The sequence below is a fragment of the Myotis davidii genome, unplaced genomic scaffold (genome assembly GCF_000327345.1).
Source record: "Myotis davidii unplaced genomic scaffold, ASM32734v1 scaffold135, whole genome shotgun sequence".
NCBI lineage: Eukaryota > Metazoa > Chordata > Mammalia > Chiroptera > Vespertilionidae > Myotis > Myotis davidii.
The window spans coordinates 9,380,811-9,383,065 of NW_006289813.1; the positions used below are offsets into that span (position 1 = coordinate 9,380,811).

Here is a 2,255-nt window from a genome sequence, read left to right on the forward strand (position 1 = left end):
AAGGGCGCCTCCACGCCGGTGAGAGGCGACGAGGTCACGGCTTTGGATGGCGCCAGGTCCCGCTCGCCCTCCTCCTCGTCCTCTTCGTCGTCCTCCAGGTCGTCATACTTATCCTTGCACTCTGAGCCCGATTCGCACAAGGGGTCCCCGGCGCGGCAAGGCAGCTTCTCCCCGTCCGACTCCGCAGAGCAGGAGTGATCCGTGAGCGAGTCGACGTGCAGGCTGATCCCTGTGGGGACGCGGGCACCGTCTGTGGCACGTGGGGCAGCCCGGGCACCCAGGACCCCTCTGCCCCCACGTCCCAGTGTACCAGGCCCTCCCCATAAGATTCCTCACCTCTACCCAGAACCTACCAAGGCCTATGGGGAGCACGGCCTCCCTGAAAAGCACCCCGAGGAATCTTTAGACCCACTAGCTGCCAGGCCCACTCCTTGCCAGGCGGCTGTAAGGCCGGCAGCGTCCTCCCCTCCCTCAGCTCTGCGCCCCGCCTGGGAAGAAAACGCCCCTGGACTTCCAGCCCACCAGGTCTCGCTCACCTTCGTCCTCCGCCGATGTCTCAGTGCCCTCCTGCGACTTATCCAGACTCTCCTTGCTCCTGGCCGCGTCACCCTCCTCCTCGTCTTCATCCTCGCTTTTGTTCCTCGGGGCCCACGTCATCTTGTTCTCCTTCTTGAGGCGCCGGCGCGCGTTGGCGAACCAGGTGGAGACCTGCGTGAGGGTCATCTTGGTGATGATGGCCAGCATGATCTTCTCGCCCTTGGTGGGGTAGGGGTTCTTGCGATGCTCGTTGAGCCAGGCCTTGAGCGTGGCCGTGGCATCCCGCGTGGCGTTCTTGCGGTACGCTGGGTCATTGAGCTGGTACGGGTAGGCCGCGCTGCCATACGGATGATAGCTGATGGCGCCCGTCATCCCAGTCGTGTGCGCGTCGTAGGGCGCGCCCTGGAACCGACAAGAGCCCGAGTGAGTGGGGTACGCGGGGACCTGGCAGGCAACCTCCAAAGGCAACCCCTCGGCCCTCCCGTGGCCGCCTTTCCCACGGCGAGTCTCCCGCGGTGGGGCAGCGCTTCCCGCAGCAGCAGAGCAGAAAACAAAACAAAACGAAACGAAACAAAACAAAACAAAACAAAAAAACGCAGCGCGTTATTAAGGCCAGCTGTTGATCACAAAAAGCGCTGCACTTTTATTCCCGAATATTTGAACTATTTCACTTTCCTAAAACGGTATATCTTCTTCTGCAAATTCCCTGGGCCGCGAGTATAGACGCACGCAAACACGCAGGGCCGAAGGTAGTTTCTTGATATCTAAATTTTTCGGGATTCTCAAGCACTGAAGCCTCCCCCTTACCCCACCCTTATATGGTTAAAAAATCGCCCCAGCCCCTGCTCCGCCATTCACCAGTCTAAAGCTCCGCAAATCCAATTTGCAACTCAGAAGCCAGTCACCGTTTCGAATTCTTCAAATACGCGGCAATTAGCATTTTAATTCAGCCTTTAACGTTTAAATTTGAGGCTTTTTGCAACCTTCACCAAGGCCCCTGCTACTCGGGCGCTGCCCTGGAATTCCACTGAGGGCGTGCAGTGTCGACCCAAATGCTACCATCGCCCGAAACGCACTCCGCCTCCGGGCCTTGTCAGGAGCAGATCCGAGGCACGCGGACCAACCCCGAGTACGGGAGCAGGAGCTGCTTTCGGTGCCCAGGGAACCGAGAAGGTACTTGGCGGGCCACAGGCCTGCGGACACGTTTTTCGAAAGCACAGCCTTTGAGACAGTTTAAGAACCAGACCACGTCGGGCAGGGCCGGGCCCCGGAGACCCTGGCAGATGCTTCGCCCCTCCCCCATCCCAGTGACCCCCCCCCCCCCAACCTTGTCTGCACATGAGAATCACCTGGGAATCTTTTTAAAATCCTGATTTCTGGGCCTCATCCTCCGGAAATTCTGTTTCTTTGTGACTAATGTCATGGCCCCACCCCATAACAAAGAAACAGAATTTCCGGAGGATGAGGCCCAGAAATCAGGATTTTAAAAAGATTCCCAGGTGACGCAGCCGCCCCGGAGGTCCTAGTGGCACTGACCCTCGCTCCCCGCGCCAAAAGAAGCGAGCCCCGAGCCCGCTGTGGACCCCTCGCCAAGCTTCGGTGCCTGAACTAAGGACAAATCACAACAGATCCCGATACCAGCGTAGTCGCACTTTCCAGACTCTCTGGAAAGTAGCCTTAGGAAGGCGGCGCGGGACGCGGGTCCCAGCCGGACTCAG

At 59.1% G+C, this 2,255-nt stretch overlaps 2 protein-coding genes across 2 annotated transcripts in view; one reads left to right on the forward strand and one right to left on the reverse strand.

Moving 5' to 3' along the window:
- Positions 1-1,477, reverse strand: part of IRX2 (iroquois homeobox 2) — a 5,514-nt gene extending 4,037 nt beyond the window's left edge. The window contains 3 exon segments of the mRNA XM_006779443.2: positions 9-229; positions 537-1,063; positions 1,443-1,477. Coding sequence (XP_006779506.2) covers positions 9-229; positions 537-1,063; positions 1,443-1,477 — 783 coding nt within the window.
- A 112-nt stretch (positions 1,478-1,589) lies between these two features.
- The window catches only part of LOC107182884 (chromosome unknown open reading frame, human C5orf38), a 42,423-nt gene continuing 41,757 nt past the window's right edge, over positions 1,590-2,255 (forward strand). Inside the window, exon 1 of the mRNA XM_015563120.1 lies at positions 1,590-1,710. Within this exon, the coding sequence (XP_015418606.1) occupies positions 1,590-1,710 (121 nt within the window). The remainder of the gene's footprint in view (positions 1,711-2,255) is intronic.